General features: G+C 37.4%; 1 protein-coding gene across 4 annotated transcripts in view; it reads left to right on the forward strand.

Moving 5' to 3' along the window:
• The window catches only part of ATR (ATR serine/threonine kinase), a 124331-nt gene that overhangs the window by 77013 nt on the left and 22867 nt on the right, over nucleotides 1-24451 (forward strand). For all 4 annotated transcript variants that reach the window (XR_004182267.1, XM_031663710.1, XM_031663712.1 and 1 more), the window contains exons 31-36: nucleotides 3035-3126; nucleotides 3983-4160; nucleotides 5571-5750; nucleotides 6243-6402; nucleotides 9379-9558; nucleotides 17475-17617. Coding sequence is in view for 3 of the 4 variants with exons in the window: in XM_031663710.1 (XP_031519570.1) it covers nucleotides 3035-3126; nucleotides 3983-4160; nucleotides 5571-5750; nucleotides 6243-6402; nucleotides 9379-9558; nucleotides 17475-17617 (933 nt within the window). In the remaining variant the exon portion in view is untranslated. The remainder of the gene's footprint in view (nucleotides 1-3034; nucleotides 3127-3982; nucleotides 4161-5570; nucleotides 5751-6242; nucleotides 6403-9378; nucleotides 9559-17474; nucleotides 17618-24451) is intronic.

Raw genomic sequence — 24451 nt, forward strand, 5'->3', positions numbered from 1 at the left:
AGCTGTATTCCTTGATTTATTCATCAGACTCTAAATGGCTATTCTGGGCAGTAAAATCTAGTCAAAAGGGAATGGGATCTCACTTAACCAAAGAATATACAGGCCACTGTTTTTGGACTACTCTGAAGCCACCGTTTTTTTTTTTTTCAACTTTTATTTTAGATTCTGGGGGTACATGTGCAAGTTAGTAACAAGAGCATATTACGTGATACTGAGGTTTAGGATACCATTGAACCCGTCACCCAGGTAGTGAGCATAGTACCCAAAAGATAGTTTTTCAACTCTTGCCTCCCTCCCTCCCCCACCCCTTGTAGTCCCCAGTGTCTGTTGTTCTCATTTTTGTGTCCATGTGTACCCAATGTTTAGCTCCCATTTTATTCTTTTCTATAGCTACATAGTATTCCATTATGTATATGTGCCACATTTTCTTTATCTAGTCCACCATTGATGGGCACTTAGGTTGATTTCATGTCGTTGCTATTGTGAATAGTGCTGCAATGAACATACGAGTGTATGTATCTTTTTGGTAGAATGAATTGTTTTCCTTTGGGAATATACCCAGTAATGGGATTGCTGTGTGTTCTATTTTCAGTTCTTTGGGAAATCTCTAAACTGCTTTCCACAGTGGCTGAACTAATTTATATTCCCACCAACAGTGTGTAAGCATTCCCTTTTCTCTGCAGCCCCTTCTACATCTGTTATTTTTAAACTTTTTAATAATAGCCATTCTGGGCTGGGTGCGGTGGCTCATGCCTTTAATCCCAGCACTTTGGGAGGCCAAGGCAGATGTATCATTTGAGGCCAGTAGTTCGAGACCAGCCTGGCCAACATGGTGAAACCCCATCTCTACTAAAATAATACAAATATAAACTGGGCGTGATGGTGCACATCTATAATCCCAGCTACTTGGGAGGCTGAGGCAGGAGAATTGCTTGAACCTGGGAGATGGAGGTTGCAGTGAGCCGAGAGTGCACCACTGCACTCCAGCCTGGGCAACAGAGGGAGACTCTGTCTCAAAATAATAATAGTAGCCATTCTGATTAGTGTGAGATGGTATCTCATTGTGGCTTTGATTTGCATTTCTCAAATAATTGTGATGATGAGCGTGTTTTCATATGCTTGTTGGCTGCTTGTATGTCTTCTTTTGAGAAGTGTCTGCTCATGTCCTTTGCCTACTTTTTAATGGGGTTGTTTTTTGCTTGTTGATTTATTTAAGCTTTTTATAGATTCTGAAGCCAGCCTTTTCTAAGTACTGTTTGTATAGGTTCCAAAACTGTGATTCATAAAGACTATCATTCTACAATGTCTAAGGGCAGAGAAGTTCACTGTTGGTCAGATGGTATCACAGTAGTGGAATTTATGAAATCACAAGAGAAGTTTTGCAGAAGTAGAGAAGGAATGCTTATATGTTTAGATGTGTTTCTCCCGATTAGTTGAGAGACTTTATGAATAGATAGATTACAGAGATTTGGGAAAGAGTCATGGCTCAAATTGGGGTGTCAAATTTCTTTTTGACGTAGACTACACATTCAGACTCCTCTTTTCTTCTCTTTGGGTCTAGGATACATAGAGCCTCCTGATTTGGGTTGGGAAAAAGGCATGTGTCAATATTCAATGAAGGGGTGCTGTGTCATGGTGAAGCAAATGATTATGGATGGGGCATGTTTTTCTTGGGGTAATTTCTATTTGCATTAAGCAAATACTTTTCCTAAAATATTGACTGTGCTTACCCTATTTATCATTCTTTTTAATGTACCCATTTATGTGGATGCATTGTCACAGCCTGATCCTGATTGCCATTGGTACTTTTTGCTATAAGGCTTCTTGTGACACATCCCCTCTGTGATCTGTTATCCCATAGATAATCTGTTATCCCACATTTGGATAACAAATACTGCCTGATTCTACTGAGATTTTTATCCTGAAAGTTTTATATTTTGGTGTCTGATGGTAAGCTTGTAGAGTCGTTCAAAATTGGACTTTTGAAAATTACATTTCAGTTGTATTTCTTTAGCCTTATTCTAAACTGTTCTTGGTGGTGGTCATAAATTTAGAAATTGGAACATACTCTAGCTGCTATTTTTAAAATTTTTAAAAATGAAACTTGTTAGATCACTTGTTATCTTTTCTTTATGTGTTTTTACTGTAATAAAAAGAGCAAGGAAAACTTTCAAGGATATTGATTCCAGCCTCTCTGTTACTTTATTTATAATATGGATATATAGGTGCTGTATGCAGTGTTATTAGATTATTAAATGGAAAATTGTGCCTAGCCTAGGATCTAAACATATGGCAGAAATTCAGACAGTATGATTAATAAAAAAGAAACATGAGGAAAGCCTAGCTGTTTCTGTGTAGTCATGATCTCAAATATCACTGGTCATCCTAATGTCACCTAAGTAGAATGCTTAGAACAAAATAATTAGCCTATATCATACTGGTTTTGCAAACTCAAATTTTAAACTAACTGAAAGTAGTTTAAAAATAGGTATATATTTTAGGTAGCTAGTTTTATATACTTTGTTATGCCGTTGACAAATCATTGTAACTTTCTTTTGCTCTTGGTATTGTTCTAGATGCCTCCCAACTGTCCCTAAGTTATACCACTGGCCCCCCCTGTATTTTTGTCTTAAATTTAATTCAGAATTCTAAGTTATTAGAACTGCTTATCTCTGAATTTATGTGTGTTCCGTTGGCTGTTTTTCTTCTTTGCTCTTTGTTCAAATTAAGCATGCAGCTATTTTTACAATGGGCTTAGTTATTATTCAGGAATTAACTCTGCTCTAATATATGGCACACTTTAATTTGTTGAAGAATGGTGTATCAGAAGTAATTAGTGAAAAAATATTTTTGAAGGATGGAAAGATTAAAATTTTCTGAGTAGTTTCTGGATAGAGATAATTATTTTGTTTCTAAGAACAAAATATAATGCAAATTCAATAAATATAATAAATAGAGATGTAAACCAATGAAAAATCTCTGAATGTCACTTTAAATAAATTAAAGTTTAGTTGATACGGGTTTCTTTTAATAGGTCCGAGTGGACAGATGAATTAAACACGTACAGAGTGGAAGCAGCTTGGAAATTGTCACAGTGGGATTTGGTGGAAAACTATTTGGCAGCAGGTAAAATTACTTCTTAAAATATAAGCAGTTTTAGGCTGGGTGCGGTGGCTCACACCTGTAATCCCAGCACTTTGGGCGGCTGAGGCGGGTGGATCACGAGGTCAGGAGATCGAGACCATCCTGGCTAACACAGTGAAACCCCGTATCTACTAAAAATACAAAAAATTAGGGGGACGTGGTGGCACATGCCTGTAATCCCAGCAACTCAGGAGGCTAAGGCAGGAGAATCGCTTGAACCTGGGAGGTGGAGGTTGCAGTGAGCTGAGATTGCACCACTGCACTCCAGCCTGGGTGACAGAGTGAGACTCTGTCTCAAAGGAAAAAAAAAAAAGCTGTTTTAATATGACAAAAATATTCAGACTTAATTAACTTAGCAACATTCATACTTAATCTCTTAGCCTGTTTTATGATTGCCTTGTTTAGTTGTTTAAAGTAGAATGAAACCAGGCTGGGCATGGTGGCTCACACCTGTAATCTCAGTGTTTTGGAAGGCTAAGATGGGAGGATTGCTTGAAGCCAGGAGCTCAAGACCAGCCTGGGCAAAATAGTGAGACTATCTCTGCAAAAATGCTTTTTTAAAAACTTAGCTGGGCATGGTGGGTCATGCCTGTTCACCTACTCCGGAGACTGAGGTGGGAGGATCATTGGAGCCCAGAAATTCAAGGCTGCAGTGAGCTATAATCATGCCATAGCCCTCTAGCCTGGACCACAGAGCGAGACTCTGTCTAAAAAACAAACAAAAAAAGGAATGAAGCCCCCTGTTTGATATTTCAGCTGACCATTTTATCTAATGAAATAAAACTGAGTTTTGGACCCAGCTACCATGACATTTCTTGACTCTTCATTTGTTTTTCAGATGGAAAATCTACAACATGGAGTGTCAGACTGGGACAGCTATTATTATCAGCCAAAAAAAGAGATATCACAGCTTTTTATGACACATTGAAGCTAGTGAGAGCAGAACAAATTGTACCTCTTTCAGCTGCAAGCTTTGAAAGAGGCTCTTACCAACGAGGATATGAATATATTGTGAGGTATTTTGGGGTTTCCATTTTTATATTCCTGGCCTATAAATGTCACCTGACAGGATTGGAATTTTTTGATGAGTAAATAATTGATAGAATGTTTGGTATCATGCAAAGCTACACCAGATAGCTCTTTCATTCTTCTTACCTCGCAATTACCCTACAGTTAAAAAAATTCTAACATACATCCTTTTAAGGAAAGGCAACTATGAGACTAATGGAACACACAATAAAAATAACTTATGTTTGTCCTCTTGTAATGTCGTAGTTTGCTTTCTATATAACCCGTTATAACATAGACATCTATAGCACCTGGCACATTGGTGCTTGGTATTTATTCATTGTTTCCCTTTCCTTTTCATTTAGAAATGTATTTGATATTTCCCCAAAAAATATAGGTATCACATTACTAGAAAGAAGATTAACTTTTAGAGGTGAGGAAGAAACTGTTGGAAAACATTTTAGGTCTGTGAATTCTACCTGAGGAAAAATGATAAACTAAATACTGTAATTAAAGTATAATAAATTTATCACATAGCACATTTTTTAAAATTAGAAGAATTCGCTATATTTAGTATCAACCCGTTTGGTGATATCTTAAGGAAACTAGAAATTGGACCACTGAGTTTAACTCTGTTCTGTAGCTACTCAGCTATATCCTTGTGCCTTGAACACTGAATCATAGACACTGACTGTCATACAAGGGGGAAAAGGCTAGAGTGAATGTATCACAGTTTCCATCACTCTTAGAAAAAAAACTACATTAATTTCACAATTTTTTACTATCATCTGCTATGCCAGGCCCTCTTATAGTAGCATCAGCAATATATGCAAATACCTCATGTTGGTTTATACTGGATCCATGTTTTCTTTTATCTTCATTTAGGTGGTAAGTTTTGGTTTTCATACATTTGAATTTAGTTTTATCCATCATTCTCCAATTTAATTAGGAATTTGGGATTCACTGCAAATCCCTAAATATTTATTTTAAAAATTTTAATGTAATTAATTTTATTTTATTTATTTATTTACTTATTATTTTAAGGGATGGGGTCTTGCTATGTTGCCTGAGCTGGAGTGCAGTGGCTATTCACAGGCATAATCATAGCTCACTGCAACCTTGAACTTCTGAGTTCAAGTGACCCACCTGCCTCTGTCTCCTGAGTAGCTGGGAGTACAGGTGCACACTACCATGTCTGGCTAAAGCACTAAATACATAAACCAGCATAAATTGGTGTTTACATTCAGTTTGAAAAGATAAAAATATAATTGTTTACTTAGCAAGGATATATTAAAGTCCTACCAAAGACAACTGTGTATTTTAAATTCTTTATTTCTGATTCAAAGTACATGCTTTATATATGAGATTAATAAGGCTGAATGTGATAACATTTTAACATAGGCTCTATCTATCTTCAGATTGCACATGTTGTGTGAGTTGGAGCATAGCATCAAACCACTTTTCCAGCATTCTCCAGGTGACAGTTCTCAAGAAGATTCTCTAAACTGGGTAGCTCGACTAGAAATGACCCAGAATTCCTACAGAGCCAAGGAGCCTATCCTGGCTCTCCGGAGGGCTTTACTAAGCCTCAACAAAAGGTTTCTCATACTACTTTTATTTTTAAAATGTCACTTATCTTGAATTTGGTATTTGGATATTATTTGGGGGTATTTGTATTTCTTAATTTTCTTTCTGAATCTATCTTTTTCTATTTTTAATTATCAGGGCTACACTATCTGGTTGAAAGGAACCTAGAACTTAAGAATCACTTTTTTACGCCATTTCTTTCTCTTTTTTAAGATGTTAAATACATATCTGGGGGATATGTTTTTTACTGATAAAAATCAAGAATAAGGTTTATAATAGGTAAAACAGAGCACTATAAGAAAATTAAGTCAAGTCTTTTTGAACAAATTAATCATTAATTCCTTTGAAATAGAATATGAAGAAGTTTCTGTGTTAGGAAGAGGGGTTTTCAAAACATTGGAACTACTTGCAAAGTTTATGACCTAGATTTAAATTGTTTAAGTTAAGTTGTCGCATACGCTTGTCAGTGGTCTCTCTCACCCATGTGTTGTTACTTCCTTTAGACCAGATTACGATGAAATGGTTGGAGAATGCTGGCTGCAGAGTGCCAGAGTAGCTAGAAAGGCTGGTCACCACCAGACAGCCTACAATGCTCTCCTTAATGCAGGGGAATCACGACTCGCTGAACTGTATGTGGAAAGGGCAAAGTGGCTCTGGTCCAAGGTAATGGCCAGGGAAATGTCATCAGATATATATATATATATATTCTGTTGGGAATTATGTACTTCCTTAAAAGGCCAACTGAGAGAACATAACTAATCCAAATTAAGAACCTTCCTTTTCTATCACTTTTCTTCATTAGTTATCTACCATAGCCTGGAAGTAACTATTCTTTTTACTCTACAGTCCCCAGATACCTTCCCATTTCAAGGCTGAATGTGGAGTTCTTTCAGTTTTCATCTATCTTACATTTTCCTTGAGGAAAACGACCTCTTAATTTTTCACCTTATGTATGTATACATACAGTAAATGTTGGTTAAATGAATGTAACTCTGTCACTTAGTCGCTGGCAGATAATTAGCTCTCTGTGGACTTGCCAGTGTTACTGTCAATATTCAGCTCTGATCTGGCCAGGAAGGGCCTAGCATCTGAACAGAAGTTCACAGCAGTCTTCAGATTAAAGCAAAAGTAATGAGAAGGGGGTTTTTTAAACATTGGAACTGCTTGCAAGATTATGATCCAGATTTATTTTATTTATTTATTTATTTATTTATTTGAGGCAGAGTCTCACTTTGTCACCCAGGCTGGAGTACAGTGGCATGATCTCGGCTCACTACAACCTCTGCCTCCCGGGTTCAAGTGATTCTCCTGCCTCAGCCTCCTGAGTAGCTGGTACTACAGGCGCCATGCCCAGCTAATTGTATTTTTAGTAGAGACGGGGTTTCACCATGTTAGCCAGGATGGTCTCGATCTCCTGACCTCGTGATCCACCTGCCTCAGCCTCCCAAAGTGCTGGGATTACAGGCGTGAGCCACTGTGCCCAGCCTATAACCCAGATTTAAATGGCTATTACTTAAATTTCTCCTCAGGCTAGTCGCCAGTTTAGAATTAGTAATAGGCATTACTAATAGTAATAGCATGTTCTGGAATTGATACTTAGCAACTATTGTTGGTGCCATTTGTGGTTACACAAACTTGTGGTGGCTGAGAAAGGACAGGAGCGGAAATGTTTCCTGGATGAGAGGGGAAAGCAGTTTATTCAGTGTGCATTAGTCAGTACCTGGTCATTTTATTGAGCTAGTGCTAGTCTATGTATTATAATACCTTAAACTCAATACATTCAAAATGCAATTTATTGTTAATACTCAATACCTGTTTCTCCTCTCACGTTTCCTACTTTTCTGAACAAGACTTTATTCCATCCTCCCATCGAAAGCAGAAATCTGGACATCATCTTAAATTCCTTCTGCAACCTTACTTTTCACATCCAGCTGGAGACTAAATCTTTGTTCTTCAACCTTAGAAATATCTCTTGAATCCTCTCCCTCTTATTTATTTCCACTGCTTTAATTTATGACTTTATTATTTACATCCTCTAACAATGTTAACAACCTTTTTAGGATCTCACCATTTACTGCAGTTTGTGATCTTTCTAAAATCGACATCGAATCATGTTGCTCCTTCAAAAAGATTAAATCCTACAAAGTATTCTTCATACCTTTAGGATTAAGCCTGAACTCTAGGAACTATACAGATCCCTTTCTGATCAAGTCCTGGCCTACTTCCTCAGTGTCATTCATCACCATCTCAAAAACCCTTTAAACTTCAGCTAAAATCAGACTATGTGCTTTTCTTCCAATTAAAATTATTCCATCTACCTAGAATGCCTTTCACTAAATTCTCTGCCAAGAAGATTTCTACTTATTCTTGAAAACCTAATTCAGATTTTCTTTGTTGATAACTTTTCCTGACTGCTGTTTTCCTTCATTTTCCTATATTCTTCAGGTAGGTTTAAGGGACTCTTCTCTCTCCTGTAGAATGCCGAGGTATATTCCTCTGTTGTAGCACTTAGCAAATATGCTGTTATTTCACATAGTTTCTTTCCTCATGTGACTATGAACTTTTTTATGCCAGGGATTTTAATTTGTTCATGATTGTCTTCAGTTCCCTGAACTTTGATTATAGTCCTTTCTTGATATCCATGGGGAGATTGGTCCCAGGATTCTCCATGGATAACAAAATCTCTGGATACTCAAGTCCTTTATATAAAGTGGCATACACTGTATTTGCATATAACCTGCAGACATCCTCTTGTCTACTTCTCTAGGTTACTTATAATACCTAATACAGTGCAAATGCTTTGTAAACAGTTATTATACTTGTATTGCTTATTCATATTATTTTTAATTTTTTGTTCATAATATTTCTTTTTTTTTTTTTTAAGTTTTATGTTTTGAGAGAGACAGAGTCTTGCTCTGTTGCCCAGGCTGCAGTGCAGTGGCATGATCATAGCTCACTGATGCCTTGGACTCCTGGCCTCAAGCAATCCTCCCACCTCAGCCTGTGCTTTGTAGCAAAGGCTATAAGCATAAGCCATCATGCCTAGCTTTCTTTCTTTTTTTTTTTTTTTTTAAAGAGACAGGATCTTGCTCTGTCAACCAGGCTGGAGTGCAGTGGTGCATCATAGCTCACTGTAACTGCAAATTCCTAGGCTCAAGCGATCCTTCCCCCTCAGCCTCCCAAGTAACTAGAACTATAGGTGTAAGCCACCACACCTGGCTAATTTTTAAATTTTTTGTAGAGACAGGATCTTGCTATGTTGCCCGGGCTAGTGTCAAACTCCTGGCCCCAAGCAATCCCCCTGCCTTGGCATCCAAAAGCACTGGAATTGCATATGTGAGCCACTGTGCCCAGCCATTCCTAATATTTTCTATCCACTGTTGGTTGAATCCATTGATGTGGAACCTATGGATATAGACAGCCAACTACAGTTATAAAATTAATTAGTAAATGAATGAATAAGATGAAATGAAGCAATGTTTCAGTTTTAGAATTTTACTTTAGTAAGAGGCAAACAAAAGATAAACATGAAATTACACATGGATTTGTACAAAAACATACTTAATGAACCAATAGTTTTGCAGAAAATAGAAATATGTTTTTAAATTAAAAGGCTTATTGTTGCCTTTTTTCTTTTAGGGTGATGTTCACCAGGCACTAATTGTTCTTCAAAAAGGCGTTGAATTATGTTTTCCTGAAAATGAAACCCCACCTGAGGGTAAGAACATGTTAATCCATGGTCGAGCTATGCTACTAGTGGGCCGATTTATGGAAGAAACAGCTAACTTTGAAAGCAATGCAATTATGAAAAAATATAAGGCAAGTATATGTATAATGCAATTTCAGTTAACTCTTTGTTGACTGGGTAAAATGACTTAAGTCTATATGGAAAAGTATATGTATAAAAATAACCAGGAAATTTTTTTGACTTTTCAGTGAGTATATAACATAAGTAATTGGAATTATCACAAAATAAATATACTCATGAAACTGCCACCAAGTCAAGAAATAGAATATTATTTGAGCTCTATAACCCCACTCCCCTTCACCCCAGTAATCACTATTCTCCCCCTCTGTCTCAAAGTTAACTACATCCTAGCCTGAAAATTTTTGAGCAAAACCAATTTATAACTTCTTGACTAGGTATTAAACTTTATATAGATGGTGTTGTAAGAGATATACCTCTCAGTAATCCATGGGTCAATGAAAACTTTCAGTGGAAATTTAAAAGTACTTTGAACTGAATGATAATAAAAATGGCATATGAAATCCTGTGCAGCTAAAGCCATTCTTAAAAGGGATTTAAGTTTTTATTTGCATATATTTGACGAAAATAAAGGTTCAGAATTAATGAGCTAAGTATCTATTCCAACGGGTTGAAAAAGGAACTAAAAAAGTAGGGGGAGGAAAAAAAGTAGAAGAAAGGAAATAATAAAGCAAAGAACAGGTGGCTGGAATTTGTGGGACAGATAACTGAGAGAAAAATGTTAAACAGAGTAGTTCCTATCTGCATAGGAATTGTGTTGGCTGAATACCAGCCTGCGCATGAATAATCCAGAATTCTATGAGGCCAAGCTAGGAATAACAGACTTGCTGGGGAAACAAAATGCAGAGGCTATAAGAACAATTTCCAGAGCTCACATGGGATCGAGATTCGTTCAGATGACAGGATTGAGAGTTATTCAGTCCACCAGCCAGATTGAGAGGCCTCATTGCATAATATGGAGCATTCAGTAAAGACCTTAAAAGAGCCACAATTTAGAAGTAGGACTAAATCAGTCCTAGTCTAAAAACTACTCTATATCCATACTAGAAAGGCAGTAAAACAAGCTTTAAGAGGATTACACTGATCTTCAAGTAACCTTACTGCCTGCCGGATCAAAGTCTAATGCTCTTTAAAGCAAGACAACAAAATCTAAAACTTGACAACATAAAAATATATCCAGCATCCATTAAAAAATTACTATGTGAATGAAGAAGCAAGAATATTTGAGCCATACATAGGAAAAAAATAAATCAATAGAAATAGTTCTAGAAATGACAGAGATGATGAAATTTATAGATAAGTATGTAAAAACAGCTATTGTATATAGACTCCATAAGTTTAAGAACATAAACAAAAATAAGAGAATGATGAGAAGAGAGAGGAATCAGAAATACAAGGAAGACCTAAATGGGACCAAGAGCCAAAGCAAATGGCACAGACAGTGCTAATCTTTAGATCCAGGAAGTGTTGCGCTCTGATGAAGATAAATAGGAGTCCAGCTCCTGTTCCTTGGTTACAAGAAGATGTCATGCCACCTAAGAAACTAACCTTGATTTGCATGAAAAACTATATTATCCTAAAGGGCAGTGATAATGAGGCAGGTTCTGAAACCGTACTTGTAAATTTCACCTTTCCAGTTGGAGAGATCTTCTGAATTTATTCTAGTATGTAAGGCGCAACAACTTACATACTAAGCCTTTGTGAGAGGCACACAAAAACTCAACAGTACTTAACAGCAGAATTTGATAGTGGATATTCCAGTTCTCCCATCTCTGTCTGGTACTAAAGCCAGGGTTAGGGAAGAGAGATGTCGTCAGACTACCAACTTTTCAGGTTCTGTTTCCTCTGCGTACACCCCTAATTTCCTGTCATAAAGACCTGAGTAGCCTCCTCTCTTGTTCTGGTTGCCTATACATGATGTAGACAGAAATGAGTAGAGAAAAGAATAGAGGCTGACTACTGTAGAATGGCATGAAGATCCAAGGGGCCACATATTGCATGATTCCACTTACATGAAATGGCTAGAATAAGCAAATACATAGAGACAGAAGGTAGATTAATGGGTACTAGAGACTGAGGTTGGGTCTGGGAAGTGACTGCTAATTGGTACAATTTTTTTTTTGGAGTGATGAAAATGTTCTGGAATTTGATAGTGGTGATGGTTACACAACTCTGTAAATATACTAAAAGCAACTTTAAAATTGTGAACTTTATATTATATCCCAATAGAGCTGTCATTTTAAAATATTACCCAAATGGCAATCTTTAAATAAAAAAAGAAGTAAAAGATACAAGGACAAGGAAAAAAATGTAGGAAATTTATTAATTGCAGATGATATGAATACATATGTAGAAAATTCTAAATATTATAAACTATTCAAAATATTGAGTGAGTTAAACAAGATTGCCTGATGATTTTACTTCTGTATGACAACCAATAAAGATTTTAAAATATACCATTTACAAGCAAAAAGTGCTTGAACAGTTGGATATCTGTATGAAGAAAAAAATGTTCTTCAACCTCTGCCTCATACCATAGACAAAATTGCTTCAAAAAGAGTGGATTATAGATCTAAACTGAAAAGCTAAAATTATAAACTTCTAGATGAAAAAATAGAAGAAAATCTTTACAACCTTAGGGTAGGCAAAGGTTTTCTTAGATCACACAAAGCATTAAGCATTAAAAAAATCCTGATAAATTAGATTTTCATCAAAGTTAAAACCTTTTCTAAGAAAGACAGTTAAGAAAATGAAAAGGTGTAAGCCATAGACTTGGAGAAAATACTTGCAATACCTATATGACAGAGGATTTGTAGCTAAATTATAGAGAACCCTACAACTTAGCAAGACAATTTAAAAATCTGTGAGGCCAGGCACAGTGGCTCAGGCCTGTAATCCCGGTGCTTTGGGAGGCCAAGGCCTGAGGATTGCTTGAAGCTAGGAGTTCAAGACCAGCCTGGGCAATATAGTGACAACCTGTCTCTACAAAAATAAAAATTAGCCGGGTATAGCGACGAATGCCTATAGTCTTAGCTATTCAGAAGGCTAAAGCAGGAGGATCACTTGAGCCTAGGTGTTTGAGGTTACAGTTAGCTATGATGGCACCACTGCATTCCAGCCTGAGTTAGAGTGAAACTTTGTCTATTAAAAAAAGAAATAAAGATCTGCAAAAGTATTGGAAAGACACTTCATAAGAATATATGCAAATGGCCAAAAAGCAAATGAAAAGACGCTTAGCATCATTAGTCATTAGGAAGATGCAAATTAAAACCACAACGAAATAACACATTATACACTGAAATGGCTGAAGTCTAAAAGACTAGCAATACCTGTTAATGCAATAAATGCACCTGGTGGGACTATAAAAAGTTAAATCTACCATATTCCATTCCATTCTTAGATGTTTATCCAACAGAAACAATTACATATGTCAATAAAAAGACTTGTACACAAATGTTTATAGTAGCTTTAGTCACAAAAACTGGAGATAGACCAGCTGGCCATCCAGAGAAGATGGGTAAACAAACTGTGGCACAGTTATCTAATGGAATACTACCCTACAACAAGAAGAAATGAACTACTGGTACACGCAACAAGGTGGATTAATGTCATAGATATGCTGAATGAAAGAAGAGGGACATAACAGACTACGTGCTTATATGATTTCATTTATGTGACATTTTAAAACAGGTACAACTAATGTATATGAATAGAAATATCAGTAGTTGCCTGGGTAGTTGGCAGGAGAATGATGGCAAGGGTGGGCGCCCGTAAGAACTTTCGAGAGAGTTAGGAATGTTCATTTTCTTGACTGGAATGATGGTTCCATGGGTGTATATATGTCAAAAGTTACCAATTTGTACTTAATGTGTAAATTTTATTGTATGAAAGTTCTGTCTTAAGAAAGTTGATTTAAAATTTTATTTTATTTTATTTTTGAGACAGGGTCTTGGTCTGTCAACCCAGGCTGGAGTATAGTGGCATGGTTATGCCTCACTGCAGCCTCAACCTCCTGGGCTCAAGTGATCCTCTCACCTCAGCCTCTCAAGTAGCTGGGATCACAGGCATATGCCACCACACTAAGCTAATTTTTTATTTTGTGGGGACAGGGTCTTGCTGTTCTGCCAAGGCTGGTCTCAAACTTCCTGCCTCAACTGATCCTCCCATCTCTGCCTCCCAAAGTGCTGGGATTATAGTTGTGAGCCACCATGCATGCCCAGCCTAAAATTTTTAAAGATATCATTTAGGATAGCAATAAAAATAATGAAATGCCTAAGATTAAATTGCACACAAGACCTCTCCACAAAATAAAAATTAAAACATTAAAATTGAGTGAAGTAAAAAAGACCTAAATAAATTGGTAGCTAGAATACATGTATGAATGGGAAGACTCAATAATATAATTATTTCTCTACAAATTCACCTAGAGGTTTAATGCAGTTCTCATCAAATGCTAACAGGTAATTGAAAATTAGAATTTAAAATTTCTGTGGAAACATAAAGTCCAAGAATAACCAAGAAGCTTTTCTGTCACCTTTAATTTTTTCAGTTTTATTTTGAAATAATCTTTGATTTTTAAAAAGTTGGTAGTAGTATAGAGAATTTCCATATCTACCCTTTAGCATGTTTCCCCTAATTTTAATATTTTACACTACTGTAGTATCAGAAGTGGGAAATTAACGTTGATAAACAGTACTGTTAACTATCTGTAGACCACATTTCACCAGTTTTCCCAATAGTGTCCTTTTTCTGTCTAGAATTGAGGATTCCATATAGCATTAGTTGTCATATCTCCTAGTAACCTCCAATCTATCTGAGATGCTCTTTACTATATTGTGTGAGGTCAGGTGCAGGGAGAAAATAGTTGGCCCAATCAAAAGAAGTAATTGGAGAGAGTTTAATGAAAAACTAAATTAAGGGAAATTAACAAAGGATGGTGAAAGTACCCCATGGCTGGCAACAACAGAGAGTTGTTGCTAACTCTAGACCTGAAGGAGTAAAAGGATAGAGCATTTACTGGAACCTGTAAAGGGAGCTAAATTTGTAGGAAAGGACCATCGGACCAGAACTTAACCTTAGGGAAAGAAACACAACCACTGTCAACTGCAGCCCAGCAGGAAGGAAACCAGCAGGTATAAAGAACTTAACCTCACTCTCCTCCTCACCCTCTAATCTGTTACTACCTTCCATTGATTGAAGTTCACAGGAAGCCAGAGGGCAAACAGGCCCATTAATATAAATCATCAATTTCAATTTCCTGGGGCACTGAGCAGAGTGGAAAAGGCTAAAGTTGGCAAGTGTATCTATCTGGAGGGGCAAACTGTGAATAACCAAAATAGTCTTTTCAATAAATGTTGTTGTATCACTTGGGTATCTTACAGGAAAACAAAAAATCAAACTTGATCCCTTCTTCCCACTATAAACAAAAGTAAACGAGGTAGATTGCTAATCTAGGTCAGGACTTCTTAAACATAACAAAAACACTATAATATAAACAATAACTTCTCTTTATCAGAAGATACCATTGTGAGTTAGAGGCAAGCTGCAGATTAGAAGATACTTGCAATACATTAGAGGTTCATATCTGGAATATGACCCAGCATGTCCCCATAGGATATATACAAGAATGTTTATAACATTATTATTTGTCGATTTTATTTTGGAAGTAATCCAAATGGCAATCAATTATAGAATGGATAAATATGTTGTAGCATATTCTTATAATGGAATACTATATAGTAAACCAAATTTATATGCAATAACTTGGATTGATATCACAGATGTAATGTTGAGTGAAATAAGCCAGATAAAAAATAATACATGTAGGGCCGGGCGTGGTGGCTCATGCCTATAATCCCAGCACTTTGGGAGGCCGAGGCAGGCAGATTGCTTGAGCTGAGTTCAAGACCAGCCTAGGAAACATAGCAAAACTCCATCTCTACAAAAAAATACAAAAATTAGCTGGGTGTGGTGGTGTATGCCTGTAGTCCCAGCTGCTCCGTAGGCTGAGGAGGGAGGATCGCCTTGAGACTAGGAGTCGTGGCTGCAGGGAGTCATGAGCATGCCACTGTACTCCAGCCAGGACAACAGAGCAAAACCCTGTCTCTAATAATAATATATACATTTTTGGAGACAGTGTTCTCACTCTGTCACTCAGGCTGGGGTGCAATGGCACGATCTCGGCACACTGCAAGCTCCACCTCCTAGGTTCATGCCATTCTCCTGCCTCCACCTCCCAAGTAGCTGGGACTACAGGCGCCCACCACCACGCCCAGCTAATTTTTTTTTTTTTTTTTTTCGTATTTTTAGTAGAGACGGAGTTTCACTGTGTTAGCCAGGATGGTCTCTATCTCCTGACCTCGTGATCCGCCCACCTCGGCCTCCCAAAGTGCTGGGATTACAACCATAAGCCACCATGCCCAACCAATAATAATTATTATAGTATGATTCTATTTATATAAAAGTTCAAAAACAGGTAAAACAAAACCCCTGGAGTTCTTGTATGAGGCTGATCAATTTGTGATAATGATCAAGTTGTATACATAAGATTCGTGTATGTTTCTGTATATAAACTTTATTTTTCAAAATAAAACTTAAAAATCTTGACTAAAAAGGGAGAGAGAGAGGGGAGGGAGGGAGGAAGGAGCTTTTATATAAAGGTAATTACTTTGTGATAATTGATCAAGCTGTAAATTTGAGATTTGTGTATTTTTCACTATATGAATTTTACTTTTCAAAATAAATATTTAAAATCTAAGCTGAAACGAGAGAGGGAGGAGGAAGGAAGTTAGGGAAGGAGGAAGAAAGGAAAGCAGGAAGACAGATAGGAAGGAAGAAAGGAAGGAAAGACTAGGTTAACTAATATGTTTTTCTGGCAGCCCTTACCCTGTGTGGCTGGTTAGGTACATGAACCTAGCATGTACCACACATCTAATCATGTCATTCTGTCGTCTATTCCCAGGCAGGTTTGTGTCTGTAGAGTCTCAAGATTAAAGTCAGTAGAAACTCAAGATCTCACTTAAGATTTCTGGTCTACTATGTTCTCAAACTTCTTTAGATGAAAAGTGGAGCTTCAATTAAAAAAAAAAAAAACTGTTAGTGATCCTGTGTATTTCCCATCACATTTAATGTCATATTAAAAATTAATAAACCACACAAATATTTAAGGCAGGAACAGCAAGAAGAAATGACAAAGGAGACTAAGTGAGAGTGACCAGAAAGAGAGGAGAAAACTTGGAAGATGGTGGCCTCACAGAAGTCAAGGGATGAAAGCATTTGAAATACGTGACTTGGACACCAGAAACATATTGAAGAGAGTTCAAATGAGATCAGAATTGTAAAATATCTCTTGGATTTGAGGAGCTCCTTAATGGAGTGAAGCTGAAAAGACATAGTTTTAGGAATCAATGTGAGGTAGAGAATTCTTTTTAGAAGCCTGCTTCTGAAGGCGTTGAGAGAAAGGGCAATAACTTGTGAGAGAGCTTGGAGAAAAATAAGATATGTGATTTTAATTTTACCATAATTTTTATGCTTTTTAAAGTCCTACCCTCTTTAGAGACTTGATATTACTTCTGCTTTGAGGATTTTTAAAAATGCCTTTCATGATACATGTGTATATATACACACACACATATTTATATATAAAAAAACTTTAACCCATCCAGACACTACTTTTCTGTATCTTTTAAAGTGGTAACATAAATGGAGTTTTCTTCTCCTAAGTTGCGAATTTTTCCAACACTATTTCATGTTGGACAGTGGACAACCCATCAGAACCAATCAGCCCTCCTGAGAAAACCTTTATAGGAAGGTAGCTATTCCTTATCCACATCAAAGATTGAGTCTGCTTTTGACTTTGCTCCGCCTAGATAAAGGTCACATACTTTGATCCGTATTCATCTATTCATATTTTACTTCCCAGCATAGCATGGGATTTCCTTAGGTGAGTATCCTATGTTCTTTTTTACAGGATGTGACCGCGTGCCTGCCAGAATGGGAGGATGGGCATTTTTACCTTGCCAAGTACTATGACAAATTGATGCCCATGGTCACAGACAACAAAATGGAAAAGCAAGGTGACCTCATCCGGTATATAGTTCTTCATTTTGGCAGGTGAGTATGAGAACTGCATGTTTGCAGATTAAATATGAAAGGATGACTATTAATATTGAAACTATTATCACATGTCTTAGCATATTCTAGGTATTTTCTGGCTTATGACTGATTCAGTGTATCACCTTAGATAAGATGTAAATTTTTCCTTTATGCAAGTTTTTTCTTCACTTTAAAAACTAACTTTTTAAATGAAAAAAGTGATATAGGCATGTGTTTTGGAAACTCTCTCTAACCATGTTATTCCTCTGCTCTCACACTGACACAGCAATCATCAACACAGTAGAAGACTTATGTGACCAGATATGTGGGGTTTTTTCGCCATACACCAAGCGGTGGACACCAGCTTGATGTCCTCCAATTCTGTGCTGACACTCTCTGTCTGGAGACAGTGTCATACCTCAAAGGTTGAGGGCTTGGTGACACAAGACCATCTCCTCCTTCCCCTAGTTGCAAGTCTGGGCCTCTGGAACTTCTGACCAACTGGCTTCAAGTTGGGGTTCTCACAACTTCCTCTTGGGTTCAATAAATTTGCTAGAGTGGCTCACAGAACTCAGGGAAACCTGTTTACCGGTTTATTAAGAAAGATATTTTAAGGATGCAAATAAACAGCCCGATGAAGAGATAGATAAGGTAACGTCTGGAGGGGTCCGGCACAGGAGCTTCTGTCTCCATGGAGATGGGGTGTGCCATCCTCCTGGCGCGTGGAAGAGGTCTTCGTCACCCTCCTGTTAGCCTCCATGTGTTCAACTCTCTGGAAGCTCTCCAAACTCTGTCCTGTGGGGTTTTAGTGGAATCTTTATTACATAGGCATGATTGACAACCATGTAGAAATGTGAGTGGACAAACAGCTCATAATGTAAACCCAGCAAGGTCTGTCTGTTCAGACTTTTCTTGGCCTTTTCTATGTAGCATTCCTTCCTCTAGGGTGTGGGGCAGGATCCTCTCTGGGATGAGAATCTTTTGACCCACAGTCAGATTAGAATCCTGCCTTGGGCAGGTGAGTGAAGGACAGGAGAAGCTCATAGAGAGAGATTCTGTTTCCTGAGGTCTAAAGTGCCCTGACATAACAAGGAATTAGGAGCCAGTAACTGTGAACTAAAACCAATATACATATTATAATACTACAGCATGGATTTTTAAAAAATTCAACAGCACCAAATTAAGTATCCTTCCCATTCCAGACCCTCATTCCCTGAGTCCCCAGAATTCCAGAAGACCCTAAATGTCATATTTTGTGGTTATGTATATTATTAGTAGTAGTATTAGTATTTTATTTTATTTTATATTTTATTTTATTTTATTCTATTCTATTTTATTCTATTTTATTTTATTTTATTTTTATTATTTTATGACAGAGTCTTGCTCTGTCACCAAGGCTGGAGTGCAGTGGCACGATCTCAGCTCACTGCAACCTCTGCTTCCCAGGTTCAAGCGATTCTGGCTCACCCTCCTGAGTAGCTGGGATTACAGGCGCGTGCTACCACACCCGGTTAATTTTTGTATTTTTAGTAGAGACAGAGTTTCACACATTGGTCAGGCTGATCTCGAACTCCTGACCTCATGATCTGCCCGCCACAGCCTCCCAAAGTGCTGGGATTATGGGTGTGAGCCACCCCACTCAGCCTTCTTGGTTATTTTTAATTGCAGTGGAATACTTCCTTCTAGCCCATTCCAATAAGAAGTAGTATAATATATATATGAAAATGACTTTGACATTAGACTTGTAGAAAGTACTTATTCTTAAACTAGTTAGTAGGTGAAATATAACTTTTAATTTCATATATCAGTGTATTATAGTCAAGTAGTATAATCTCAGGCCTACTGTTTATATTTTTATAAATTATTAATTACTAAGAAATAATATCATTCCATACATTCTCCTTATCATACTCATATACTATTGCTTTACATGGAAGGATATCTTCAGATCAATAAATCTGTTAAAATTGCCTGTTATGAGGTACTATGACTTCTCAGTTAAATATTTTCAGGAATTAAAGCAATCTCTGTAGCCAGGGGTGGTGGTGTGTGCCTGTAGTCCTAGCTACTTTGGAGGTTGAGGTGGGAGGATTACCTGAACCTAGGAGGTCAAGGCTATAGTGAGCTGTGACTGCACCACTGCACAGCAGCCTGGATAACACAGCAAGACCCTATCTCAAAAAAAAGAAAAAAGAAAAAAAAGAAGAAAGAAAAGGGCATATGTTCTCGGGATCTCCTGAGGGCTGTGTCACAGGGAAAAAAAATGGAAAAAAAAAAGCAATATTAGTTCATCATTGATGGTATTAGGGTAGCAAAATGACTAAAGGTACCCTGTCATTTTTTTAATTGACAGAGTATCACTCTGTCACTGAGGCAGGAGTGCAGTCACACAAAGGTAACTATGACCTTGAACTCTGGGCTCAAGTGATCCTCCTACCTCAGTCTCCTGAGTTGTTAGGACGATAGGCACGTGCCACCATGCCCAACTATGTTTTTAAATAATTTTTTGTAGAGACAGGGTCTCACTGTGTTGCCCAGGCTGATCTTGAGCTCCTGGCCTCAAGCAATCTTCCCCACCTCAGCCTCCCAAAGCACTGAGATTACAGATGTGAGCCATCACTCTTGGCCCAGTTCTTTTGAACAATGAGTGATAGCTTCTTTTGTTTGCTGTTAGTCTTAGTATATATCATGTGCCTTGGGATATAGAATTTACTTAACACATTTCTTTTAAAACAAGTAGTTATATAAAGTCCTCTATATGCATAAAACTGTTATGTATAATGAGTATTTTTAAAGTACCCTTCAGGAATGTAAGTACATTTCAAAACCTGTTTCTATCCATAGTAGTTAAAATAAAATATTTGTATGCTTAAGGGAGTAAACTTAGCTATTGAGACATATTTATCCCCTGACTGAATAATTGTGTTATTACTGATTAAAATATTAATGTTTGCCCTTAAGAATCTACAATCCAATTAGGGATAGAAACCTTAAGTACATAAAACATTTAAATAATGGTACATAATAGAATGTGAGATTAGATCTCAAAATAGGCTGGGCTCAGTGGCTCATGTCTGTAATCTCAGAAATTTGGGAGGCTGAGGCAGGCAGATTGCTTGAGCGCAGGAGTTCAAAACCAGCCAGAGCAACATGGTAAGACCCCATCTTTACCAAAAAAATACAAAAATTAGCCAGGCAAGGTGGTGCACGCCTGTGGTCCCAGCTACAAGGGAAGCTGAGCCAAGGGGGTTGCTTGAGCCCAGGAGGTAGAGATTGCAGTGAGCTATGATCATGCTGCTGCACTCCAGCCTGGGTGACAGAGAAAGACTCTGTCTCAAAAAAAAAAAAAAAAAAATCAAAATAAATGTAGTAAATATCAGATATGGCTGGGCACGTTGATTAATGCCTGTAATCCCAGAATTTTGGGATTCTTCTGAAATGGAAGGATTGCTTGAGCCCAGGAGTTCAAGAAAAGCCTGGAGAACATGGCAAGACCTCATCTCTACAAAAAATAAATAAATTAGCCAGGCATAGGCTAATTTATTATGTGAAATAAATTGGTCTCAGCTATGTGAAAGGCTATGTTAGCCAGATACCAAAAGTGAACCAAAGAAGTCCAGAAGTCATGGAGGTCAAAAGTCAAGCCGCAAGCCACTGGCTTTATGATTTCAAAAGTGTATTTCTTTGCATTGAATTGCTGCAAAAGTCTGGTAGGCCTCATGAAGAAGGTATACTAGTAATCCAAATTCAACAGCACATTAAAAGGATCATTCACCATGATCAAGTGGAATTTATTCCAGGATGCAAGGATGGTTCAACCTATCCAAATATATATATTTGATATACAACGTTAATAGAATGAAGGGCAAAAACCATATGATCATGTCATCTCAATAGATGCAGAGAAAGCACTTGACAAAATTCAACATGCTTTTATGACTAAAAAATTTCAAAAAATTATGTATAGGAGGAATGTACCTCAACACAGTAAAGACCATGTATGGTAACCCCCAAGATAACATGATACTCAGTGGTGAAAAGTTCAAAGCCTTTCCTCTAAGGGTAAGACAAAGATGCCCACCCTTGCCACTTATATTCAGTGTAGTACCAGGAATCCTAGCCATAGCAATTAGACAAGAGAGAGAAATAAAAGGCATCCAAATTGGAAAAGAAGTCATCAACTTTTTTCTGTTTGCAGACAACATGACCTTATATACTGAAACCCTAAGACTCCAATAAAAAACTATTAGAATAAGTGAATTCAATAAAGTTACAGGATATAAAGACAACATACAAAAGTAAGTAGCATTTCTATACACTGACAACAGACTACTTGCAGATAAATTAAGAAGACAATCTCATTTACAGTAACTACAAAAAATAAAATACTTAGGAATAAATATAAGGAGGCAAAAGACCTCTACAATGAAAACTATAAAACACTGATGAAAAGAAATTGAAGAAGACATAAACAAATGGAAAGATATCCTGTGTTTATGGATTGGAAGAATGAATATTAAAATGTTCATATTGCCCAAAGTGATCTACAGATTCAATGTAGTTTCTATCAAAATTCCAATAGCTTTTTCTTTCTTTCCTTTTTTTTTTTTTTTTTGGTTTAAAAATTCTGGCTGGGCACCGTGGCTTGCACCTGTAATCCCAGCACTTTGGGAAGCTGAAGCAGGTGGATCACTTGAGGTCAGGAGTTTGAGACCAGCCTGGCCAACATGGTGAAACCTGGTCTCTACTAAAAATACAAAAATTAGCCAGATATGGTGGTGTGCATCTGTAATCCCAGCTACTAGGGAGGCTGAGGCAGTAGAATTGCTTGAACCCAGGAGGCGGAGGTCACAGTGAACCGAGATCGTGCCTCTGCACTCCAGCCTGGGAGTCTCAAAAAAAATAAATAAATAAAAATAAATAAATAAATCCAATAACTTTTTTCACAGAAGTAGAAAAAAAATCCTAAAATTTGTATGGACCTAGAAAAGACCTCAGATAACCAAAGAAATCTTCAGCAAAAAGAACAAAGCTGGCCGAGTGTGGTGGCTCACACCTGTAATCATAGCACTTTGGGAGGCTGAGGTGGGTGGATTGCCTGAGCTCAGGAGTTCAAGACCAGCCTGGGCAACACGGTGAAACCCTGTCTCTAGTAAAATACAGAAAATTAGCTGGGCATGGTGACGTGCAGCTGTAATCCTAGCTACTCAGAAGGCTGAGGCAGAAGAATTTCTTTAGAACCCGGGAGGCGGAGGTTACAGTGAGCTGAGATTGTGCCATTGCACTCCAGCCTGGGGGACAGAGTGAGACTACATCTCTTAAAAAAAAAAAAAAAAAAAAAGAGCAAAGCTGAAGGCATTACACTACCTGACTTCAAAATATACCACAAAGCTATAATAATCAAAACAGTATAATATTAGTATTAAAATGTCTACATAGACCAATGGAACAGAATAGAGAGCCCAGAAATGAATCCATGCATTTACAGTCAATTGATCTTTAACAAAGGTGCCAAGAACCCACAATGGGGAAAGGATAGTCTCTTCAATAAATGGTGTTGGGACAACTGGATGTCCACATGCAACAGAATGGAATTACACTCTTACCTTACACCATATACAAAAATCAACTCAAAATGGCTTAAAAACTTAAATGTAAGACCTGAAGCTGTAAAACTACTAGAAGAAAACATAGAGGAAAAGGTTCATGGCATTGGTTTGGGCAATAATTTTTTTGGGTATGAGCCAAAAAGCACAGCCAACAAAGCAAATATAGACAAATGGTATTATACAAACCAAAAGACTTCTGCATAGCCAAGGAAACAATCAACAGAGTGAAAAGACAACTGTAGAATGGCAGAATGTATTTGCAAACCACACATCTGATAGGGGGTTAATAGCCAAAATAGGTAAGGAACTCAAACAACTTAATAGTAAGAAAACAAATCACCTGGCCAGGCACGGTGGCTCATGCATGTAATCCCGGCACTTTTGGAGGCCGAGGCAGATGGACCACTTGAGCCCAGGAGTTCAAGACCAGCCTGGGCAACATGGTGAAACCCCCATCTCTACAAAAGAATACAAAAATTATTCGGGTGTGGTGGCATGCACCTGCAGTCCCAGCTGCTCAGAAGGCTGAAACGGGGATCACTTGCGCCTAGGAGGTGGAGGTTGCAGTGAGCCAGGATCATACCACTGCACTCCAGCCCAGGCAACAGAGCCAGATCCTGTCTCAAAAAATAGAAATAAAAATAGAAGAAAGAAAACAAATTACCCAATTAAAAAAATGGGCAAAGAGTCTGAGCAGACATTGTTTAAAAGAAGACATAAAAGTGACCAACAGAGGTATATAAAAAAAGTTCAATATCATTAATCGTCAGATAAATTCAAATTAAAACCACAATGAGATATTACCTCACACTTGTTTGAATGGCTATCATATAAAAGACAAAAGATAACAAGCATTGGAGAGGATATGGGGAAAGGGAACCCTTATACACCGTTGGTGGGAAGGTAAATTAGTAGACCCATTATGGAAAACAATATGGATATTCCTTAAAAATTAAAAATAGAAATATCATATGCTCTAGCAATCCCACTATGGGGTGTATATCTAAAGGAAGTTAAATCTATATGTTGAAGAGATATCTGCACTCCCATGTTCATTGCAGCATCTTCACAACAGCCAAGCTGTGGAATCAAACTAAGTGTCCATCAACATGGGAATGAATAAAGAAAATGTGGCATATATATGTATACTTACACACACACACACAATGGAATACTATTCAGCCTTAAAAAAAGAAGGAATCCTGTTATTTGTGAGAACATGGATGAACCTGGAGATTATTCT

This window comes from Papio anubis, chromosome 2 (assembly GCF_008728515.1).
Source record: "Papio anubis isolate 15944 chromosome 2, Panubis1.0, whole genome shotgun sequence".
Lineage (NCBI taxonomy): Eukaryota > Metazoa > Chordata > Mammalia > Primates > Cercopithecidae > Papio > Papio anubis.